Source organism: Carcharodon carcharias, chromosome 18 (assembly GCF_017639515.1).
Source record: "Carcharodon carcharias isolate sCarCar2 chromosome 18, sCarCar2.pri, whole genome shotgun sequence".
NCBI lineage: Eukaryota > Metazoa > Chordata > Chondrichthyes > Lamniformes > Lamnidae > Carcharodon > Carcharodon carcharias.
The window spans coordinates 99573715-99596820 of NC_054484.1; the positions used below are offsets into that span (position 1 = coordinate 99573715).

A 23106-nucleotide genomic window follows, 5' to 3' on the forward strand; every position below is an offset into this window, starting at 1 on the left:
TTCTAAAGACTGAATATGCTGGTACTCACCAGGTTCACCAGCATGTGTCACTTTATATAATGCAGAGTAATGAATGAATGGGGATTGCAGTGATGTTTGTGTAAATCCACGAGAAGATTGTGTGCAAGAAAGTGTTAACGGAATCGAGACTAATTTGGAGCTCTGTCTGATCTCTGCCAACTCGATGACATTTGTAAAGAGAACCCAGTGAAACAGCAGTTTATTAGTTATATTTATAAACTCGGAAGTACGTTCGTGATAATGGGCTGTCCCCAGATGTTTGTTGCCACCTTGTGGTCATGTCATGTAAAACCCACATTCTGATTTTTAGAATGGCGAGGCTTGATTTTAACCCCCTTCCTCTAGCTGACACGCATGAGGCGGGCGATTAAAATAAGCCATTTTAATAGCACTGATCTCAGTGTTAGACCAGGGCTCTGTCACATGCCGGTGTACAAGTCGGGGTCCTACAGTGTAACTACAATCCTGATGTGATTTTAACCCCGGGTGGCAGACAGACAGTGCCAGAACAAGGATCGGGAAGATTTGTGTGGCTTGTATGCTCCTCCGAACCCCACAATGAAACCTGCATATGTCTTCTGTCCCAACCTTCCCTCATTCTTTCCCTGGCAGCAATCCCCTCCCGAACCATCCATCACCTGTCCAACCACTTAATTTATACTGGAACCATTTCATAGGGTCCCTGGCGGTGGGTCAAATTCCTACCCCCACTCATTCAGAAGGTAATATTTCCCAACAGAGTCAGCTGAGAGTCTGGCTTCAAAGATGAAGTTGCAGGTTGGGGCCCCAATGTTGAAATGGTACAGCCCTTTCAAATACACTTCTCATCCACCCCTGATCCTTATCTATCTCGTTCAGGCAGAGAGCTCTCCTTTCGATCCGGACTGAGTTAATCCAGCTCTTCTTTTGATTCGGAGTGAGTTAATCCAGCTCTCCTTTTGATCCGGAGTGGGTTAATCCAGACCTAACTCCATCGTGACAATCACTTTTGCTGAGACCTCAACTCGTTGGAATCAAATGTTTCTTTGATAATGCTCCAGTGAAGGACATTGGGAAGTTTTAGTACAATAAGGGCGCTATATAAATGCCAATAGTTGTTGTTGACAGGGGATCTGGATGTGTGTTATATTGTGTCCTATGGATGGAAAAGAGATCTGACTGGCGTATGTGTTGTTCAGGTGCTGACAACAATCACTGATAATGTACCTTCATTATAAATGTACAAGAGGGTTTCGAGCTAATCTGTATTTTCATTGTCATGGTTTGGTGACCACATTAATGTATCCTGTCTTCTCTCTGTATTGTAGTGGTAACCCTGCGTACTGACAGTGCCACTAAAGCAAGCCGAAGAGTAAGAAGAGTCTCCACAGGTTTCTCAGATGATTCTCTCGCTACAGACAGTGGAGTCTTTGAAGCATTAAATAAAAGGTGATGGAATTATTTCTCTGTGCACCAAATAAAGTGGCTGGAACAAAATCTGCCGCTGGATTTTCCAAGTGTGTTACCTCCCTTCAAAGCCTGTGAAAGGAACCAATACAATATACAGTCTCTGAGTTGCCACCAAGCAGTCTCCTCGCCTTGCACAGTCTGCATTGCACCCTGATGTATTTTGCCCGTTTTATAACCAGGGTGTATCCATTACATCAGTTTTAGTGATGGTCATATTTTTGGTAAATTTTAAAATAGTGGTTGCCCGTGTCTGTGGAGTTGTCAATAGTTACAATTTCTGTTCCACCAATTGTAAAGATGCAATTAATCATCATTTTAATCATCATTTTGAGGTTGATGAATGCAGTGGCAGGGACCCTGAAATGCAGTGGGGGTTTCTACTGTATAGTGTCAGTTGTCTGACAGGCGACCAGCAGACCACCTCTAGCCGAGAGGGCTATCTTTAGCTGGATCCATTTCCCGGCCCTCCATCCCTCGGGTGTTTTTGCTGACCTCCCGTGGGAGTGAGCCCCCCTTGACCGAGCAACCTTCCTGCTGCCCCTTCCCTCCATTCTTGTAAAAGGTTATGTCACTGGGGTGATGCCGCTTCCCATTTTGCCACATAATCATCGCCAGACCTCTGTTAGCTTCTGAGCCATTGCCAAGCGGAGATGCTGCTGCTTTGTCTATCATAGGTTTCCTGATGATGTTGTCCCCATTGATCTCAGTGTCCCTAGTGATGCTATTCCATAACATCCCAACGTCTCTGGCAACTGGAGTGCCAACTCTGTTGGGCTGTCATCCCTGGTGCTGCATCTGTTACTCCATCTCTAATATTTTTAGAACTAATAAAAGTGTTCAAAACAAATGAATAAACACATAGTTGTTTTTAATCCTCCAATGATTTGAACTTCCTGGTTGCTCATAGCAGTGTGCTGGAGGTTAACCTTCAGTTCCTGGATCTCCAAGGCAACGTTTGCTCCATTTTTTTTTTGGTTGCACTCGGCCTATTCATTTAACTGCATGGGCCCTTTAAGTTTTCCTGCATGCCCGCACATGTGCAGTAACTTAAAGGGGCCAACTTATGCACGGCCTGCATCGGAATCCCTGGGTTGTTCAGTGCCTGCGGTTTAGAGGGAACCTTGTTCCTAAGAAACCCTACAATCGACGCCGGTTCCTCATTCCACTCGCCTGTGTCTTCATGCCCCCAATCTCCATGCTGTTAGATGTTGGTTAAGTTCTTCCCAATCTTTTGCAAAGACAAAGCCCACAGAGAGATTTTACTCGACTGTAACATGGATCACCTAAACGATGAGGTGATGAAACCATTAATTCTTCCTCCTCGTGCCTTAGGGTATAAGAGGCAGCCAATTTCTGCCACTGCATCTACTCCTGGCCAATTGCACTTTGGATTGTTTCCGTAATGAAGACCTTTGTTTTCATGTGGCCGTGTCATTAGTTTGACCAGACGAGACACGTTGTGTGGGAGGGGTGGGGGGGTGGTTGTGGGTCATCATTCCACTCCCATCAGATGGGATATCAACCCACTGTTGAGACTGAACTCTCATTGGTGTCCTGTTATAGCTGTAGAGAATAGGATTTTAACCGATAACCTGACTCAGACAGGAAGGCTCCCATTGAGGCAAGACATACTCAGGACCATTAAATAATGATGACTGATTCAAACACACCTCTGTAATAACTGTGATTTATAAGGCTGCTTTACATTTTATAATTTGGTGTATTGTGTTCAAATGTTTTTATTCACAGGCCGGAGGATGCAGATGAGAATCTGTACGATAACAGTTCCATCACATTCGACCCACCGCAAATTAAAATGGGACTTATGTAAGTGTCTAACTATACTGGGGCTGCCTGATGACACCCAGAGGTTTTAGTCCCTGTCTCCTCTTTTTCTTTTCGCTATTATTTGGAGGTGTATTTTCTTATGTAGTTGAGATGGAGTATCATATCATCATCGATGGCATCAGTTGAATAGTAATAGCTGGCTTAATAACTTGTCATGTTAAGCAATATGTTTAAAAATAGTGATTAGTGGAAATCCAACTTCTAGATGATTGAAACGTGAGGATGTTAATGTGAAAAGTAACACAGTACTTTTACAGTTCTTTTAATAAAGGCATTCAACAACAACACAGTTATTCACAATCAGGATGTGGTAGCGTAGCAGTTATATTGCTGGACTAATAATCCAGGGAACGTAAATTCATATCCCATTGTGGTAACTTGAGGATTTGAAATATCTGGCAATAATACCCAGGTATCAGTAATTCATTTTAACAGTGACCACACTTCCCATGTGCTTCACTGGCTGCAAAGTGCTTTGGGACATCTTTGGGCTGTGAAAGGCGCTACATAAATGCAGGTGGTTTCCTTCTTTGGCAAGTATGCTTACAAAGCTTTTTTATCTTAAGGTACGATCATCGGGATGAATGCTTGATCGTCCACATACTTCAGTTACGGAACCTTGCTGCCCTACAGGTGAAAGATGGGAACAAAGTGTAAGTTGGAAATAATAACTGCGGATTCTCAAGCCTTGGCTATCAAAGGCCCACTTTTATAACTGGTTTACGGAGCTGACTTTTCTTCTTGATACAGCCCAGTGCCAATGTGGACTTTATGTCCATATTTAAAACAAATCTCACATTAATGCCACTTCTTGAGAAAAGAAGAGAGTTGTTTTGAGCGTAACAGCCCAGTCATTCAGGAGTCCAGGTGTCAGCCTTGACCCAGCCTGTAGAAATCTCAGCTCCTGAGCCATAAAGCTGCGGGTTCATATCCTACACCAGAGATTTTGAGCACGTCACTTAGAGAGAAACCATCACAAACTGGGTGGGGAGGGAGGAGAAGGCGAATACAAATTGGAGTGAGGAGGTGTTTGACTGGGACTTTCAGTTGCCATTGGGATGGGGAAGGGTCAGGGGCACAAATTGAAAGATGTGTTCCCGCAGGGTGGCACTGGTCCCGAAAGTGGCACAATTTTCAAAGGGAGGCTGGGAGGTGGGAAACAGGGAATGCGCTTGGCTCCAAATAATGGCTCATCAAGCTCTTTGAGGACATTGTTAACAGGCTGTGGAGATCGAAAATGCAGTTTTCACAGTTCAAATCACTGAAGCCAAACAGCCTGGTACACATTAGTGCACAGTTGTAGGGTTCAGAGCGGGCAGAAATTAAAGCACGTTTTAATGTTGAAAAGTTTGAGGAGTTGGTGGAAATTGTGTCAGATTGTGTGCTTTATCTCAGCCTGCTTGATTGACACCCTATCCACCACCTTACACATTCACTCCCTCCGCTACTGGTGCATATTAACAGCAGTGTGTACCATCTACAAGATGCACTGCAGGAACTCACCAAGCCTCCTTAGACACCACCTTCCAAATCCACGACTGCTACCACCTAGAAAGACAAGGACAGCAGATGCATGGGAACACCACCACCTGGACATTCCCCTCCAAGTCACACGCCATTCTGACTTGGAAACTTACCGCCATTCCTTCACTGTCACTGGGTCAAAATCCTGGAACTCTCTCTTATGAGATGGTACACACTATGGGTGTACCTACACCACATGGACTGCAGCAGTTCAAGAAGGCAGCTTATCACCACTTTCTCAAGGATAATTATGGGTGGGCAGTAAATGCTGGCCTAGCAGGCGCTGCCCATGTTCCGTGAAATTATTTTAACAAAAACAGGTGCTGCCTCCTCTCTTGTGCAAGGCAGCAGCAGGCTCCATTATGGCTGCCGCGGATGCTCCACAGGCAGCTCCCACCTCCTGGTTACACTCAGTAGCACTTCCTGAGCTCACCCCCAGCACAATTAGGGCATTTACATTTTAAGATCACATCTCATGTGCGATGCAGTTGCGGTGCAGGGTTGGAACCTGGAAATGATTTTGGTTCCTGACCCAAATTTGACATTTCAGCTCTTTATGTCTGCCTGAGGTGTGTGCTGTTGTGAAATGCGTTTATTTTTCAGCATTGGGCAACTTTGGTGCTTTTCTGCAAGGACTGGCCTATATATATATATATATATATATATATATACTTTCATTGGAGGTGGTACAGTGAATGTTCACTAAATTGGTCCCAAGGATGAGAAGGTTGTTCTACGATGAGAGGCTGAACAAATTGATTTTTATTATTCGTTCAAGGGATGTGGGTGTCGCTGGCTATGCCAGCATTTATTACCCATCCCCAATTGCCCTTGAGAAGGTGGTGGTGAGCTGCCTTGAACCTTTGCAGCCCATGTGGTGTAGGTGCACCCACAGTGCTGTTAGGAAGGAAGTGCCAGGATTTTGATCCAGTGCAGTGAAGGAACAGCGATATGTTTCCAAGTGAGGATTGTGAGAGGCTTGAAGAGGAACTTTCAGGTGGTGGTGTTCCCATCTATATGCAGCCCTTGCCCTTTTAGCTGGTAGAGGTCATGGGTTTGGAAGGTGCTGTCGAAGGAGCCTTGGTAAGTTGCTGCAGTGCATCTTGTAGATGGTACACGCTGATGCTCAAGTGTGTCAGTGTAGGAGAGAGTGGACACTGGCGGTGGTGGATGGGGTGCCAAGCTGGCTGCTTTGTCATGGATGGTGCCAAGTTTCTTGAGTGTTTGTTGTTGGAGCTGCACTCATCCAGGCAAGTGGAGAGTATTCCATCATACTCCTGACTTGTGCCTTGTAGGTGGTGGACAGGCTTTGGAAAATCAGGAGGTGAGTTGCTGTCTGCAGGATTCCTAGCCTCTGACCGGCTCTTGTAGCCATAGTATTTATATGGCTAGTCCAGTTTAGTTTCTGGTCAATGGTAACCCCCAGGATGTTGATAGTGGGGGATTCAGTGATGGTAATGCCATTGAGAGTCAAGGGGCAATGGTTGGATTAACATTTGTTGGAGATGGTCATTGCCTGGCAGTTGTGTGGCATATATGTTATTTGCCACTTATCAGGCCAAGCCTGAATGTTATCCGGGTCTTGCTGCACATGGACACGGACTGCTTCAGTAGAAATTGGGTCTATTTTCTTGTGTTCTTGTGACTGAGTCTCAACTTTCTGAAGCTGGGTCGTGCGGGGTGGGAGTCGGTGAATTGGTTTAGATTTGACTTTGGTTTTATCTAATATTTTTATTTCTTGTTGTGCATGGTTAAAAAGTCATAAGATTGTATGAAAACTTTAATCACAGGTTATTTAAATTGAAGCAGGGAGTGCTGGGAAGTACTCAGCAGTTCCTGCAGCATCTGCGGAGAGAGCAACAGAAGTAACGGTTCTCTCTACACAGTTTGTACCAGACCTGCTGAGCATTTCCTGTATTTTCTGTTTTTATTTCAGATTTCCAGCATCTGTAGTATTTTGCTTTTGTACTAGATGTTTTTGTTGAATCAGTGGTAATTATGTGCTGTTTCTCATTTGGCTTGATACATGATCGAAATAGTTTTTATTTAAGTATTATTTATGTTTCTATTTTGTGTTCTTTCTTTGATTTATAAATTGTTACACCTTTCACTATAAATCCAAAAGATTTTCGTGTTTTCAGATCTCGGTGATACTGAGACCAAGGTAACTGAAATAACATTTGCAAACAGGGCCAAATGTCATAGGATTAAGCATTACATATGCAGTGTCACGTGGTCAAATGCCATGTAACCAGTGTCACATGATCACACCTCCAGAAATACATTGAACCAGAGTTGGCCTATGGGTGAGAACAGGTTTGAATTTGATTGCAATACACTCTTTAGGTAAAATTAGTCAATCAACAGTCATTCTGTAGGCTCACACTCACTTGTAGAAGGCTCCAGAGAGTGGCAGGAGTCATACCAAAGGAGCTAACATATTGACTTTTGTTAACTGGCAGCATCAGATTTAGCAAGAGAGTAGATTGAAGAGGACAACAGCCTAATATAGCCTAATACCCAGTGGAAATGGTGGTGGGCTGGGATTGGATGCCCAGTTTGATGCTCCATTGATGTCAACAGACCATATAATGGGGACTGACCCAGCTCTCCATCTGTTACTGCTAGGCGGTGGGGTTAGGCTAAAATTGTGTCTTAAAACTCTAAACATGTTTTAAGCATGAATAATTCTGTTCTTGTTGCAGGTATATAAGGATCTCTCTGCTTCCACTTGACCCCAGCACAACATTTACTTTCTGCTCCAAGACTTTAGAAGTTCAGGCACTTATAACATTCAGTGAATCGTTTCAAGTTCCGGTTCCGGCCAGCATGTTGAGGTTAAAGACTCTGCAGCTGGATATATGTTCCATTGACCAGCAAATACAGGAAGAGTTATTGGTAGGTGCTGATGGCTGTCTCCAGTTATTGATGTCCCCATCCCATTCACACTGCAACTTTAGAGTTGGTGTGAACTGGCCTCCCTTTCACGTTAATGCTAAACCTGCATAAGTATAAGTGAGCTTCCCACACTCGAACTGACTCCCCCAGGAAGAGCCATTCCACTTCTGCCTAGTCTTACATTTGGTCTTGTTTCTAGATTCAGATGATTTGCAATTTACTACTGTTCACAGTTCTGGTTTGAATTTATTCCAAGTACTCCATTGTTAGACTGGACCCAGCAATGATAGAGCAATGGTAACATATGTCTAAGTCAGGGTGCTGCGTAACTTGGAGATAGTGATATTCCCAGGTGATGCCCTGCCCTTTTGTAGGTGGTGGAGGCCATGGGTTTGAACAAGGCTGCTGTAGAAGTGTTGGCAAGTGCGCCCTGTAGATCGTGCACACTGTACACTAGCAATGGAGCAGTTGGATGTTTAGGCAAGTGGATGAAGTGCCGATCAAGCAGGTTGCTTTGTCCTGGGTGGTACTGAGCTTCTTAAACCACAATAACTCAGTAATGTAATATGAATGAGGTTCAAAAGATTTTTCTTAATCCTTGATATGTTTGTACCTCTTTTTTGATGTCTTTCTTTTGACTAGGGAGTTGTTCAGATCAGCCTGGCTGACTTTGAAAGACCAAGTGAAATGTTGCTTCAGTGGTATCAACTGCTAACCTTCAGTAGTATGGGGACAATACCTGAGTGGAACAGCAGCCAATTCAGCAGCACTGGAGTTGTTAGAAAGCTGACGGACAGTGAAATGAAGGTATAGCCGAATATCTGTCTTGAAGATTCGTGTGGTAACTTATTGGGGAGTACAGTAGATGTTGCTTTGAGCAGCAGTTTATAAATGCTGACAGTTCACGGTGCTTAAAGGTCAAAACTCAAGCTCGAACTGCTGCGAATCTGCAGTTGGAAATTGTCCTCCAACAGTGTTCTTTCTGCATTATGTGTGCATCGCTGGTGAGACCGGCATTTATTGCCCATCTCTAGTGGTGGTGAACCAGCTTCTAGAACCATTACCAGGTTGAAGCAACTTGAAGTGCTTTGGTAGCCAACCAAAGAGGGCAGTTCAATTGTTATGGGTCTTGAGTCACACACAGGTCAGAATGGTTAAGGATGGGAGGTTTCCTTTCCTTAAGCGCATTAGTGACCGATTGAGAGTCACTTCTACTGATACCAGATTTTATTTTCATGTAGAATTTACAGCACAGAAACCAGCCATTTGGAGTTTATGCTCCAATGAGCCTTCTTCCACACTTATTTATCTAACCCTGCAAGCAAAGCTTTCTGTCCTTTCTCCCTCATGTACTTTGCTATCTTCCCTTTAAACAAAACTCAAAATCGCTACTGCAATTGTGGAGTTTAAATTTATATCCTTTGGATTATTAGTCCAGGCCTCTTGATTACTAGTCCAATAACATAACTACTACACAGTAGCACCCTCTAGCAATGTGCAATTTTGGATCGCCACAATTCATTTAATTGGACATTTCTCATGCCATTCATACAATCATACAAGCAAGCAGAACAGAAGGCCATTCAGCCTGCTGTTTGAAAGAGCTGTCTGATTTAGTCCCACTCCCTAGACTCGTTTTTCATAACCCTGCAAATTAGTTCTCTAATTCTCCTAATTTTCCCTCTAGTTCTTTTGCCAGTTATTTTAAACATATGGGTACTGACCTACTTGCCAGAGGAAACAGTTTCCCTCTAAACCACTCATAATTTTGAACACCTCTAGTAGATGTCCTCTAACCATCTCTGCTGTAATATAGCAGTCCCAGCTTCTCTGCGCTCTCCCCATAGCTGAATGCTCTCATTCATGGTAAATCTCAGTATCGTCTCTAAGGCCTTGATATCCTTCTTAAAGTGTATCCTTATGTACAAAGCAAAATCTCCCATACACTTCCTTAAGCACTGTAATAGCTTACCCTGCCACCTTCCAGGATTTCTGTATGTAAATCCCCAGGTCACTTTGCCCCCGTAACCCTTTACAGTTGCACAGTTTAGGTCATATGGGGTCTCCTCATTCTTCCTAACAAAATACTCTTCTATATTAAATTTCATCTACTTTGTATCTGCCTTTTTCAACAATCTGGCTATGTCCTTTTGAAGTCTGTTACCATCAGCTACACTGCTTCCTACATCTCCAAGCTTTCTGTCATCTGCAATTGTTGAAGTTATGACCTCAATACCCTAATCTGATAACTGGCCCATTGACCTTCACACCTTATTGTGCTTATTGACTTCTGTGTTAGGTTCCAGCACAACACTGAATTGGAACACCCTGAGGATGTGAAGGGTGCAATGTAAATGCTCACTCGTCCTTTATCTCTATTCTGTTTTCTTGCTGGAAAGCCTGTGTGCAAAGTATTTGGTACATGCTAACATTTGTTTCTACCTACTGAAGGATGCGGTGTCCATGCTTTTAGCAAGGACTACAGCTCAGCTGGAGGCAGTGGAGAAACAGTTAGCAGAGGAGAGAGTGAAGTTGGAATGTACGGAGGAAGAAATCCAGGAGGAAATGAAGGAAGAGAAAACCGAAGCAGTGTCAGAAAGGTACTTTGAAATGTTGTGACCTCTCAGCAAGTCAGGCATCCTATGTGGAGAGAGAAAAACAGAATCAATGTTCTGACACCCACATGTGAGTGTCTTTGTCAACACAGACCTGTCTTGGCTTCGTGCAGTGGAACAGTTTAAATGGTAGCATAACTTAGAAGGCCTGAACAAAAACAGAATTACATGGAAAAACTCAGCAGATCTGGCAGCATCGGCGGAAAAAGAAAAGAGTTGACGTTTCAAGTCCTCATGACCCTTCCTTTCTGCCATCAGGTTAAAGTAACTGAACCTATAAGTCAGTGCCACATACCCATTGGATTCATCCAGTTTGGCCTGTCTCCTGCCTGTAATAACACAAAAATATTTGAAATCATTAATGTCAATTTCAGAAAGAACGACCCATTGAGATAAGCTCCTAGAAGAAAGTGCTACTTGTTACCTTAATGAGGCACTGTTCCTTTAATGGTACTTGTACTCTTTTAAAATCATTTTAATTAAAATAATGGAGGAGAGGAGAATGCATGTCAGTTTGGAGCAGGCTGTCAAATTTAATAGAAATTGATTGAGGGGTGGAGGGCTTAGATTATGTGAAGTGATGATGTTAATTGGACATGGTCTCACTAGAAAAGTGAAGACGAGAAAAGCTGATACGATCGCTGCCTTTTAGATCCTAAAGGGACTAGATAATCTAGACCATGACCAGCTGTTTCGCCTTTGTCTGGAACAGTAGAACAAGAAGACATGGCTTATGCTTTAAGGGTTAATCTGCAGAAACAATGAGTGTAGAATTTGACCTTCTCCATGGTGATGGGCTTGGAAGCGGGTGGGATGTTAACACGATGGGGGAGTACATCGCAGTGTCGGCCAAGTTTCTCAAGGTAGTTGGGCAGAGGCATTAGGATGTGCAGGCTGGCAGCAGGCCAGCAATTGAGGCTGTTAAGCAGCCAATTGACCAAGATTTCACACAGGTTTAAGCAGCTTCCACGCGGAACATGGGTTCCATGGAGTGTCAGTGGCTTTCCTACTCAAAGGAAGTGAGAGCTCAGTGGCAGCTAAGTGTTGGCTGAAACCAGCAGCCATTGAGTTCAAATGTGTTTGCAAGCAGGTAAGCCCAGGTCAGAGAATTGAAGGCTGGGATTTCAGAGGCTGGGATTTCAGAGTGTAAGACCATAGCCAGGGCCAGGGAGAGAAAATCATGAGCCCCAGGGCTTCTCCTGTTTCCAGGCCTCCTATTCCTCACCCCCACCACCCCCCCCCCACCCCAACTTTAACCCTCACACCCTTCTCGGTAACGCATGATCATTTGCCCCTTTGAGATTCACCAATCAATTCACCAAACAATCAGAGACAAGTCTTAGTAAAATGATAACGCCCATTGTTGGCATCAGGTTATAAATATCGTCTGACATACATGCAACATGGTCATGTAGTAATAGTTTTTGTGCGCCCTATAGGTGATCCCACTGTGACCATTAAACAAACCAGAAGGTACACATTTTACTTTAGTAGCATCATGCAATATTATTAATTTGACAGGAAAATATCCCATTAGTGATTTATAACACAGTGCAGACAATATCACTGATTTCGGTGACTGCCTCAGTCCTCAGTAATGTGTTCTGCACATTACACCAGATGGACACAGTGGCAGTAAATTCATATTTGGGGGAAAGATTCAATACTTGCAACCCATATAAACCGCACAAGATCTTTTCCATTCAGTAGAAGTAGAAGAAAACTTTCTTCTGTCTGGGTGCATGATATAATTCAGTATAATTATTTCATACAAGGGGTGTAATTGGATTCTATTTTATCAGCACTCTGATAGGGTAGAAAGATCAAATGACTCCTGAGTCCAAAGTGGAATGATCGAACAACATAGGCTTTCACTGTTAGTGAGAAGTGTTGGAGCCCTCAGGTGTCTATGTAACACAAATTTTAAGAGGCCAGAGGACAAAGACTGGTTCACAATTGTATCTGTGTTTTCTTGATCAGCAAGTCTGAAGCCTTCTGCTGATTCCTGCTTCTCACTAAAATATATTTTCAATATCTGCTGTGCAACTCAACTTTATCACAATATTTTAAAACCTCAAAAAACTCATAAAAAGCAGCAATATAGAGTGGGACAATAGGTAAGTTGACAAAAGGACATGATTGAAGGCAATGGAAAAGTCTCTTGAGAATCATGTGCAGTGTAAAACAGACCACTGATTCACTATGAGACTACTACCCTGTCTTGGCAATCTCACCCCACAAAGCACGCTCACGATAAACTTTCATTGGCAACAAAATAAACAGAACTCCAGCTGTCGTTCCACCCTCTATTCGCAAGATAATATGGATGACAAAGGCCATGTAGCCCAGTTCATCTCATCCATTCCAGAATGACATATGAACATACATCTTATGAGCAAGACTAGACCATTTGGTTCCTCAAGCCTGCTGTGCCATTTGATTACATTGCCCATGATATACCAGTGACTGTAACTCAAAAGTGCTTAATTGGCTGTAAAGCGATTTGGGACATCGTGAAAGGTGCTGTATAAATGTAGGTTTTGCCTTTCTTTCATTACACCTGCATGAAGTAGGCAGAGTGACTGTAGCAATGGTGAAATTGGAGGCCCAGTGTTGATTCTCTCAGGATAATTAATCACAGAGCAATCAACTGATGTCAGGAAAGTGGCTGCAAAGAAATCACTGCATTTACAAATCAGTTCAACTCTCTAGTTAACCTCCCTCCCAACCTCCACACCAACCTTCCCCGCCAAACCCCACTCCAACCTCCTCCCAACCTCCACACCAACCTGCCCCCGCCAAACCCCACTCCAACCCCCAATCAAACCTTCCCCTCAATGACCCCTAATCTCCCCCAGCCCCCGCCTCCAACCTCCCCTCCGCTGCCCCTCCCCCCGGACACACACACACACACACACACATCATCCAATTGGTTGTAAAATTGTAGGGATTTCACTTACCATTTTTCAGGCAAGAGCTCTCTCCTTTCTATGCTGCTGTTGAACTTTGGGTGGCTTTGGTTTCCTGGTGGGCTTTTAAAAAAAAAAGTCAGACCCACGAAACGCCTCAAGATCAGAAGCAGCAGCGCAGCAACTCCATGAAATCGACACTGACAGACCAGCTTTAAAAAGATTGGAGCTCTCCAGTTCTGGTTTTTTTTCCCAGCCTGTCTGGGCCCTGGCTGCTTAGTCTGGGCGAAGGGAAATTCCATTTAAAGCTCGCAGCCTGTGCACCCCCCCACCCCGCACAGCACCAGGTCCTGGTGTTTGACTCCGTCTGCACCCTCCCCTCCCTTTCCTGGGCTCTGACCATAGCAGAGGGCTTTTAGTGGAAGAGTGTCTCCTAGGTGCCCCATAATGAGTGCTGACAACACAAAGAGGGTTAGAGCCATTGCATCGTGAAGGCTCCAAAGCTAAATGGGTGCTTTGCTCTCAGAGCTTTAGTCCTCCATTAAAGAGGAGAGAGTGGGAGAGAAAGGACTGCACCAGCCCACATGGAGAGGGGCAGCACCGGCAGAGGGACAGCAGGAACATGAGGGTGTGATAGGGCATGGAGGGTGCATAGGTCGGTAATGTTTGAAGGAGGTGTTACCCTCCTCAAGGGGCATACAGACAAAGGCTTAGCTTCATGGAGGTGTCAGAATAGCAGTGTCTCCAAAGACTGTGTCAAGACAAGTCATGCCTGGAGGAGCCGTTGAGACTACTGGAATGTGCTGGCCACCTGTTGTCTGTAGAGGTGAAGGTGACTGCACTCCAGATTTTCACACTGTTTGTTCCAGGGATTGTCTAGAGACATTTGCAGGATCTCTGTCACATGGATTACTGCTGTGTCAAACAAGTGATGCATATCTTGTTCCCAAGGTCAGGGCAATTCATCAGGGCTTGCACAGATCAGGCCTCAAACCTCTGCTGGGTTTTGGCTGGACTGTTAACTGCCGCTGTCACCTGCTCCTGCACATCCATATTGTGCTCACCAGCTAGTGCCACTTATTCTTAACTTGAGCCTATGTCCACTGACATGAGGGTATCTGTGCTGGTGGACTATGCGCTGGACTGATATGACGTTGTCTCCCCAGAGGGCAACTCCTCTATGGTCTCATGTGGTTCAGATGATGTTGCCTCATCTGTTACTGGTCCTATGAGAGAGATGAATGCTGCTAACAGCTTCCATATCTACCCATGTCCTCCTACCTGCCCTTGATCTGTAGCTTCCTGTGGCCATCAAGGGTCACAGAAGAACCAGTGCTAATACTTGTCAGAAGGTTTGGTGCTCAGCACTATCGTTTTTCTCTCTCTCCCTGGGCGCCATACCTCTGTAACAGGCTAGCCTGTGGCAATTCATCCAATCTCCATTGATTCTTCCTCCATCTATGTGACTAGAGCAATGAAGGGGACATCACCTCCTGCGCATAGTAACTAACTTCTCTGCAATGGCAGAAATGTACCTTGTGCCATTACCCGCTGTGCACATCAGCCTGTGCCACTTTAAATGACCATCGGAGGCCAGCTGCAAGTGGCCATTTGTCCCTGTCACCACTGACTGATTATGGTCCTCTATGGTGATGCAACTCTCTTTGCATGGTGGTCCTTGGTCATTTCTATGCAGGAGTTGGCCACTTTGCCTCATATCTGAGGATGTAAGCCATGCTGCCACCCACAGGAGCACCACCAGGAGGCGTCATTGGAAAGTGGAACAACCCTCCCTTTCACTGCAGCCCATCTTCCACAGGCTCAACCCTCCTGCATCCTCTCATCTGCCCGACTGGTTCCCACATGCCAACCATTACTGGTTGGCTCCCCCTCCCGGTGGACTCTGGGTGCATATTGAAAGATTGCCATAATGTCCCACCGCCTGCTCCAGCAACCTGCAAATGACCCTGGCATTACGATGTCAGCAAGTTTGATAAAATCCAGCCCAATATTTCAGTGAGCGTGTGGTCAATGTATGGAACAGGCTCCCCCATGAAATGGCAGAAACTTTTAGTATGGATTCATTCAAATGCAAATTAGTTTGATTTCTTTCCGAACACTCTGGAATATAGCATACAACCAATTTGAAACATGCAGTAATTGTAGCTTGCCTGGGGGGAGCAATTGACTGTACATCTATGGCTCCCAAAGCTCTCCAGCAGTGGGGAATATCCTTGGTTCAGGTCTGGGTCTGTTTTAGACTAACTGATAGAGATTGATTGGCTATCATTGGTCAACAATTTTATTATTGGTGTACCATGTGACTGCCAGGATGGTAGCTAGTGAATAAGATGGAGCTGAGTCTTTTTATACCTAGTAATTCCTAATAATGTGCACCTAACAGTTGCAGCACAGCTCTTAAGTGTTCACCAATCCTTGACCCTGCACCAGTCATTTTGGCCCCCTTTTTAAAAAATAGTGTTGTCACTATTGACACAATGGGGATGTTTTGCTTTTATTAAGGTGTACAAATTGCGAGTTATGTTGTACTGATTTACGGTTTCCTAGGAGCTGGCAGGCAGAGTCTGTGGACAGTGGCTGCAGCAATAGCGCCCAGCTTAGCCCACAGTACCCAGTGGTGGAACAGCTAAGCGGTGTGGATGGAAATGGGAGCCAGCTGCATGAGTTTGCAGAGCAGATGAGCCAGTTTGCCTCTATCAGGATGAGAGTCCCACGAATGAAGGTAGGCATTTGCCTAGGCTATGAATGCTCTTTATGATTATGGCTGTTGCACTTTGAGATGGTGTGACTGTGTCCATTTAGATATGTGCACCATTCGCGGCTGTGTAGTGCAGGCAGTTTACTGCCGATATTGACCAATTATGATAGAGGAATGTTGGGCAATTGTAGTCTTCCATAGTATTCATGCTGAACTTGGAATAGAGAACTTATTTTTTAGTAGTACTTTAGCACGCCACTCAGGAATGTTCCAGTGTGCCATACATAACGCTGGATTATTTGGAAGTGCATGAATGGCCTGTTGATCTGTTGAGGTGGTGTTGGTGAAAGGGGAGGAAAGGATTTGTAGCCCTCCCACATCCAATTGATTATGATGGTGGATCACCTGGCAACTGCCAACAGGACAAGACACCATGGGCATCCCCATGCTTAGCCATGTCGTGTTGACCAGTAATTGATTGCAAGAGCCAAGCCTGGAGTGTTGACGAGCATCTTCTGCCAAAAGCGCCAAATGGATGATAATACTTGGCTCGCCTCCTCAAGTTCTCACCATTGTAGCTCCGCGGGTCCTGACAACTCAGTTCACTCTGTGATATTAAGAAGTGGCTGGATAGACCATATGCACCAAAGGCTATGATCTCTGAGCACCACCTAAATGTAGGATACCAGAGCCTAGCTGCTCTCCTAGCCAAGCTGTTTCAGCATAGCTTTAACACTGGCGTCTACTTGACAACATGGAGAATTGCCCAGATGGGTCCTACCTACGGAAAAAATCAGGATAAATCTAATCTGACCAATTACTGCCCTATCAGCTGCCTTCCTGTCACCTTTGATGTGATGGAAGAAGTGATAGAAATACCATTACGCAACATCTCCTCACCAGTTATCTGCTCACAGATGCTCTGTTCAGGTTCTGTCAGACTTGGTTCCAAGTCTCATCACAGCCTTGATCCAGGAACATATGCAGGAGCTGCAAGCCAGTGGAGAGGTGAGAAAGGACAGGTTGTACAGGCTGAGCTTGTTTCCACTGGAGTTTAGAAGAGTGAGGGGTGACTTGATTGAAGTATATAAGATCCTGAATGGTTGTGACAAGGTTGATGTGGAAAGGATGTTTCCTCTTGTGGCTGAGTCCAGAAATACAGGGGCACTGTTTTAAAATTAAGGGTCGCCCTTATAGGACAGAGATGAGGAGAAATGTTTTCTCTCAGAGGGCTGTATGACTTTAGAGCTCTCTGCCTCAGAAGGCAGTGGAAGCAGGGTCTCAATATTTTTAAGGCAGAGGTAGGTAAGGGAATCACAGGTTATCAGGGGTAGATGGGAATGTGGAACTCGAAACACATGATCTTATTGAATGGCAGAGCAGGCTCAAGGGACCTAATGGCCTACTTCTCCTATTTCGTATGTTTGTATGTTCATAAAGCTGCCCTCGACATGACGGCAGCATTCGACTCAAGTATGGCACCAAGAAGTCCAGTAAAACAGTCAGCATTAGGTTCAAAGGGAAAACCTCTAATGATTCGTGTCATACGTGATGTAAAAGAAGATGGTTGTCAGGTTAATAGCCAGTCATTGAAGCTCCAGGACATCATAGAATTCCTTGGGGAAACATCTGCTGGCCAATCATCTTCAAATGCTTCACTTATAAGATCAGCAGTGGGATTGTGTGCTGACAATTCCATTCCACTCGTCACTCCTCTGGTAATGAAACAGTTTATACAATCTACAACAGGACCTGATTAATATCTAAACTTGGGCTGGCAAGTAACAGGTTAATGCTAGGAAATGACTATCATGGACAAGGAAGATCCCCAGTTACTTCCCCGTGACTTTCAGTTCCAGCACCATCACTGAGTAGCCTGTCCCCCACCCCCCCACCCTACACCTTTCACCATCTTCAATCATCATCAACATCCTGGAGTCACCATTGACCAGAGCTCAACGGGACCAGCCTAACCAACACAGTGGCTACAAGAGCAGGACAAATGCTAGATCTCTATGAAAACTGGATCACTGCCTGAACCATTAAAGCCTCTTCACCAATTACAAGGTTCAAGTCAGAAGTGTGATGGAATACTCTCCTGGATGGGAGTAACCATAACAACCAAGGAGCTTTGCAGCACCCATGGCAGAGCCATTCATTTGATTGGTGTCCCTGCCACTGGACTGGATATCCACCCACCCACTGCTACACTGTGGCTGAATTATGAATGATCTACAGGCTACACTGCAGCAACTTGGGCAGTTTAATGGCACCTCCCCTTCTGCAGCACCTCTTCCAGCAAGATAAACAAGAGCAGCAGTATTGTGGGAACACTGTCAGTTCCAAGTTCCCCTTCAAGTCACTTATGTCAAACAATTGAGACTTTGGTATAATGTCTTGTCTGGATGACGGCACCTCCAGCAGTACAGCACTCCCTCAGTACAGCACTGGAGTATCAGTTTAGATTCTGTGCTCAAAGTCTTGGAACAGGGCTTTGAACTCCTGAACGTCTGGACCAAGAGATGTGAGAGAGAAAAGCGGAGTGAATCGCCCTCTATTATATTCTGCTACCGAAATGTTTTGGTATTTAAGCATTTAAATCCATGTTTCTGAAATCACAAGGAGTCTTCATGCCTTTTGGAAAGCAATCATTTTCCTCTGGCTTTGATCGAATCCATTCCCAGGTTTCAGATGCTGGTGTTCAGCATTAGGAAAGGCAGGAGTTGTTAGTTCTTTATTCCCAAGATGCGTTAAGTGGATTGGAATGTACGAAAGCTCGAATTCATATTGTTGATTTATTTGTCTTCTATTTAACTACGGAAATTTTTGATGACTGCAAACAAAGCTATTTGACTCTACTCGGTAATAGTTTTATGAGGGTGGAGGCTTCAAAAGTGTTTAGGCTTTTGGGGAAGAAGTCACTATTATAGATAGCTTTACTGCACATAGCACAAGTCATTAACCTCTGAGTCGCACTGATACCAAACTGAAGTGCATAACATTGGAACTGGCTGTATGGTTACAATCATGAGCAGTGAAATGAGATCAAGAAGAGATAATGTTCATTCCAACTGTTGATGTTGAATAGGGTAAAAGTGACTGGATTGTAATTTGTTACAGGTTGACAAAGAGACCAACACTGAAGAGCCTTTTCCTGAAGAGGTTATGATTCGACCGAAAGAGAGGAGCAGTCGCCGGTCACGTGGGTCTCCGTTTGTTCGTAGTAGCACCATTGTCCGCTCTCAGACATTTTCCCCAGGAGCACGGAGTCAGTATGTCTGCAGGGTTAGTAGCAGTGCTGCACTACCAGAAACATGACAGCCCACTCTCTGTACCTTCCATTTCCGTTATTCTGGCAGAATAAGTGACGTTGTCACAATTGGGGCGGCCAATCCTCCAAGATTGTCCTGGACTCTCCAGGAATTAAAAGATTAATCGCCAGGATACTGCTGTGAGCAACCCTGGGAGGACAAAGATCATAGGGGCTTTAGTTTGTTTTTGAACCTTTTCTTTAAACATTTTTGTTTATTAGTTCTAAAAATATTGTCCTGGAACTTTTGAGGAGCGGTAATTATTGTCAGATAAGTTCCCCTCTTCCCCCCCAACCTGATACTGGTCCGCATTTCTTCTAGGATCTTCTGAATTTTACCAGAAATGTCAAGTACTGTCCCTCGGAGAGCTCCGTTGAAGCAGGATTGAGTCAGGGGGAAGACAGGACATGCCCCCTTTATATGGCACCAGCTGCCATATGGGGTGTAAATGTCCAGTTTGAATGTTAGTGAATAGGTGAGATGATGAATGAGTAAATGGGTAACTGGATAGGGTGGGAGAAGTGGCAGGTAAGTGAGGTGGTAGTTGGGTTGGGGTTGGAGTCGGGCCAGTTCAGGATTAGTCAGGTGGGGTTGAGGGTATAGCCAGGTGTCAGGGGTAGTTGGGTCAGATTGGGGTGCTGTAATCAGGTGGTGGGGGGGGTATTGGGGAGTGGTCAGGAGGTGTGTGGTTGGATCTGGTTGGTGGAGTAGTCAGGGGGGTTGTTGGGTGGTGTGGGAAGGTGGAATCAGGTGGGCGAGGGGGTAGTTGGGTGGGCGAGGGGGTAGTTGGGTGGGCGAGGGGGTAGTTGGGTGGGCGAGGGGGTAGTTGGGTGGGCGAGGGGGTAGTTGGGTGGGCCAGGGGGTAGTTGGGTGGGCCAGGGGGTAGTCAGGTGGGCCAGTGGGTAGTTGGGTGTTTAGAGGGTGGACGAGGGGATAGTCAGGTGTGTAGGAGGTGGTTGAGGGTATAGCCTGGAGGGCCGGGGGGGGTGGTGGGTGATGGGGGGTGGGGGGTGGTGTTGTCAGTTGTATAGTCACCCAAATGTTAGCCCAGGATTTTTCTGTGACATTTCCTGGCTAATTTCCAGGTAAGTACACTGGAACTGTTTGAAGCCTCTGACTGGAACTCGAGTCTGAGACATTCGATGATCTGGAGGCTGGAAAATTTGGGCCATTGAAAATGGGTTTAAAAAACAATTGACTGAGCACCAAGAATCATCCAGTTAATTGTTCGCTATCTGATTGTCGTGAGAAGGCAGTGCCCTGTGAGGATGTATGTCTGGGGTGACCAATAGGGAGAGCATGGGTGCTCAGCTAGTCAAGATAGAGGTCAGGTGTGGAAACCTCCAGGAATACATCCAACCTGAGCTGGTAATCAGTGGTACAATGGGTTGCATGTAGAGGAAAGAACACCAAGGCAAACAGTGGAGTCAACATGTCTGGTGCTAGAAATTCATTGGTAAAAGCTTAAATATAGAAATCATACTGGATAAGTGGTCATTTGATGGTTGAGCAGTTGATTACTGCTGGGGTAGTGGAATCTCCAGAGATAGATACTGTAGAAATTCAGCATGACTGCAAACTGCTCAGTAACAGTAACACGAGGGTTAGTTTTATCCTAATCTGCCTGCACTTGGTTCTACACACTACCCATTGGAAAGTAAAACTGGACATGGTGTCATGCGGGTGTCTGATCTGATCCTGTCGGGTTCCTGTTGGGCAGGTTAGGCTGAAACTTAGCTCCTGTAATCTCCTCAACCCAACAGCATCTTAACCTTCAGATCCCAATTAGTGAAAGCAATTTCTGCATTTGTTTCTGGTTATTTATTTTCCATCTTTAAGCTCATTGTGGTGAAGGACATGAGTGATAGTGAAATGGAAGACTTTTTTTCCATTTCTATGTAAAGTCAGTAAAAGAGTCAACTTTCCAATTCCAATGGTCTGGATGGATTTGAACAAGAGCCCCACTTGATTCAAAGGTTGCAGAAATATGGAAGGGTGCGGCCATGGAGGAGTTTGAAAACCACGATGAGGATTTTCAAAGCAAAGCATTGACCGATCTGGAGCCAGTGTAGGTCAGCGAGTGCAGGGCTGGTGCATTTTAGAACACAGGCAGCAGAGTTTTGGTCAAGCTGAAGTTTACAGATATTGGCAGGTGGGAGGCTGGCCAGCACAGCACTGGACAAATCGTGCCTAACGGTGGTCAGGGCATGGACGATGGTTCCAGCAGTGGATGAGTGGAGGCAGGGGAGGAGATGGACTATGTTATGGGGGTGGAAGTAGGTGCTCTTGGTGATGGAGCAGCTATGTGCCTGGAAGCTCTTCTTGGGCTCAAGTACTGTCACGCTCGCCATGAAAATGATTGGAGTTGGTAGCTAGGGAATGCAGTTCATGGCAGGGGCTGAAACAATAGCTTCAGTCGTTCCAATAGCTAGCTGGAGCAAGTTTCTCTCATCTGGCACTTGGTGTCAGTTGGCCAAACAGTGTTACAAATCAGAGGCTGTGGTGAGGTCAAGAAAGAAGGTGGTGAGGTAGAGCTGAGTATCATCAGTGTACATGTGGAACAGTGTACATGTAGAGGTGGTGAGGTAGAGCTGAGTGTCATCAGTGTACACATGGAACAGTGTACATGTAGAGGTGGTGAGGTGGAGCTGAGTATCATCAGTGTATGTGTGGAACACTGTACATGTAGAGGTGGTGAGGTAGAGCTGAGTGTCGTCAGTGTACACGTGGAACACTGTACATGTAGAGGTGGTGAGGTAGAGCTGAGTATCATCAGTGTACACGTGGAACAGTGTACGTGTAGAGGTGGTGAGGTAGAGCTGAGTGTCGTCAGTGTACGTGTGGAACACTGTACATGTAGAGGTGGTGAGGTAGAGCTGAGTATCATCAGTGTACACGTGGAACAGTGTACATGTAGAGGTGGTGAGGTAGAGCTGAGTGTCGTCAGTGTTCGTGTGGAACTTCATGTGATTTTGGAAGCTACAAAAGGTAATGTGAGATTCTAAAGATGATTTGCTGGTCAAGAAATTGGGTATTTAGGTTACATTTTTTCACAAAGTGGTGGTACCTGCTTTAGATATAAATAAGCTATGAATGTGAAGAAAAAATACTATGAAAATGGCACGTTACATGCCACTTATAGCCAGTAGGAAGCCACATACCTAAAAAGCTAACAATGGTTGAGTTTTAATTATTTGCATCTATAATAGCGCCTTTAACTCTCAATGGCACTTCAAAGGTGTGCTGTCAAACAAAAACTGACACTGAGCCAAAGAAGGAGATATCAAAAGCTATGCTTAAATCGGTAGGGCATAGGGCATGTTTTATAATAGGAGAGAGAGACAGAGGCAGAGCGGCTTAAGGAGGGAATCTCAGAGCTTGGAGCTTCGATAGCTGAAGGCACAGCTGCCAGCCATGCTGGGACAAAGGAAGTGGGGAATCCACGGGCGGCCAGATGTGGAGGATGTGCAAAGTTCTTGTGTATTGTAGGTACAGAGGGGCGAAACTGTGGGGGATTTTGAACATTCCGTGTTTTAACCACGTAGAGTCTGGGCATGCACTGGTACAGAACACTTAAATAAGTAATGTCATAACCCATTATAATTCACATCCTTCAAGAAATATGGATGTTTAATTTCACGCTCACTCTAGTGATTCCCACATAATTTGATGCCTATGCTGCAACAATTTAATAGTAAAACAAAAACAGAATTACCTGGAAAAACTCAGCAGGTCTGGCAGCATCGGCGGAGAAGAAAAGAGTTGACGTTTCGAGACCCTTCGAAGGGTCATGAGGACTCGAAACATCAACT

The 23106-nt window shown here is 45.0% G+C and overlaps 1 protein-coding gene across 2 annotated transcripts in view; it reads left to right on the forward strand.

Moving 5' to 3' along the window:
• wwc3 (WWC family member 3) overlaps positions 1–23106 on the forward strand; it is a 223241-nt gene that overhangs the window by 190481 nt on the left and 9654 nt on the right. For both annotated transcript variants that reach the window (XM_041211908.1, XM_041211909.1), the window contains exons 12-19: positions 1329–1449; positions 3220–3297; positions 3885–3971; positions 7548–7740; positions 8383–8547; positions 10192–10340; positions 15833–16007; positions 19104–19268. In XM_041211908.1, coding sequence (XP_041067842.1) covers positions 1329–1449; positions 3220–3297; positions 3885–3971; positions 7548–7740; positions 8383–8547; positions 10192–10340; positions 15833–16007; positions 19104–19268 — 1133 coding nt within the window. The remainder of the gene's footprint in view (positions 1–1328; positions 1450–3219; positions 3298–3884; positions 3972–7547; positions 7741–8382; positions 8548–10191; positions 10341–15832; positions 16008–19103; positions 19269–23106) is intronic.